Genomic DNA, 213 nt, shown 5'->3' with positions numbered 1-213 from the left:
TCTAAGAAATCAGTGAAATTCATTATTATTTTTACAGGAAAGAGAGCAAATAAACACACGAAAAAGCCAAATCAAGAATGTGAAGACAAGAAGGAAGGATGCTCGAACGCAGGTGGCAAGTGTCGACAGACCTGCAGGCCCCGGGAGGTTAAGAAGGGAAAATGTGGAGACAATTGCGAGTGTTGCGTGAAAGGCGAAGGTGGGTTGGAACTG

General features: G+C 44.6%; 1 protein-coding gene across 12 annotated transcripts in view; it reads left to right on the top strand.

The window, feature by feature from the left end:
* LOC119585742 (mucin-5AC-like) overlaps positions 1-213 on the top strand; it is a 31,530-nt gene that overhangs the window by 22,388 nt on the left and 8,929 nt on the right. For 5 of the 12 annotated variants that reach the window (XM_037934441.1, XM_037934443.1, XM_037934444.1 and 2 more), the window contains exon 7: positions 38-93. The exons of 3 other annotated variants lie outside the window; for them this stretch is intronic. In XM_037934441.1, coding sequence (XP_037790369.1) covers positions 38-93 — 56 coding nt within the window. Of the gene's footprint in view, positions 1-37; positions 200-213 lie in introns of all 12 variants that reach the window. 4 more of the 12 variants (XM_037934442.1, XM_037934440.1, XM_037934439.1 and 1 more) reach the window with 3 other exon arrangements.

The sequence above is a fragment of the Penaeus monodon genome, chromosome 20 (assembly GCF_015228065.2).
Source record: "Penaeus monodon isolate SGIC_2016 chromosome 20, NSTDA_Pmon_1, whole genome shotgun sequence".
NCBI lineage: Eukaryota > Metazoa > Arthropoda > Malacostraca > Decapoda > Penaeidae > Penaeus > Penaeus monodon.
Note: the sequence above shows the minus strand (reverse complement) of the source record. Positions and strands in the feature narration are given on the sequence as shown.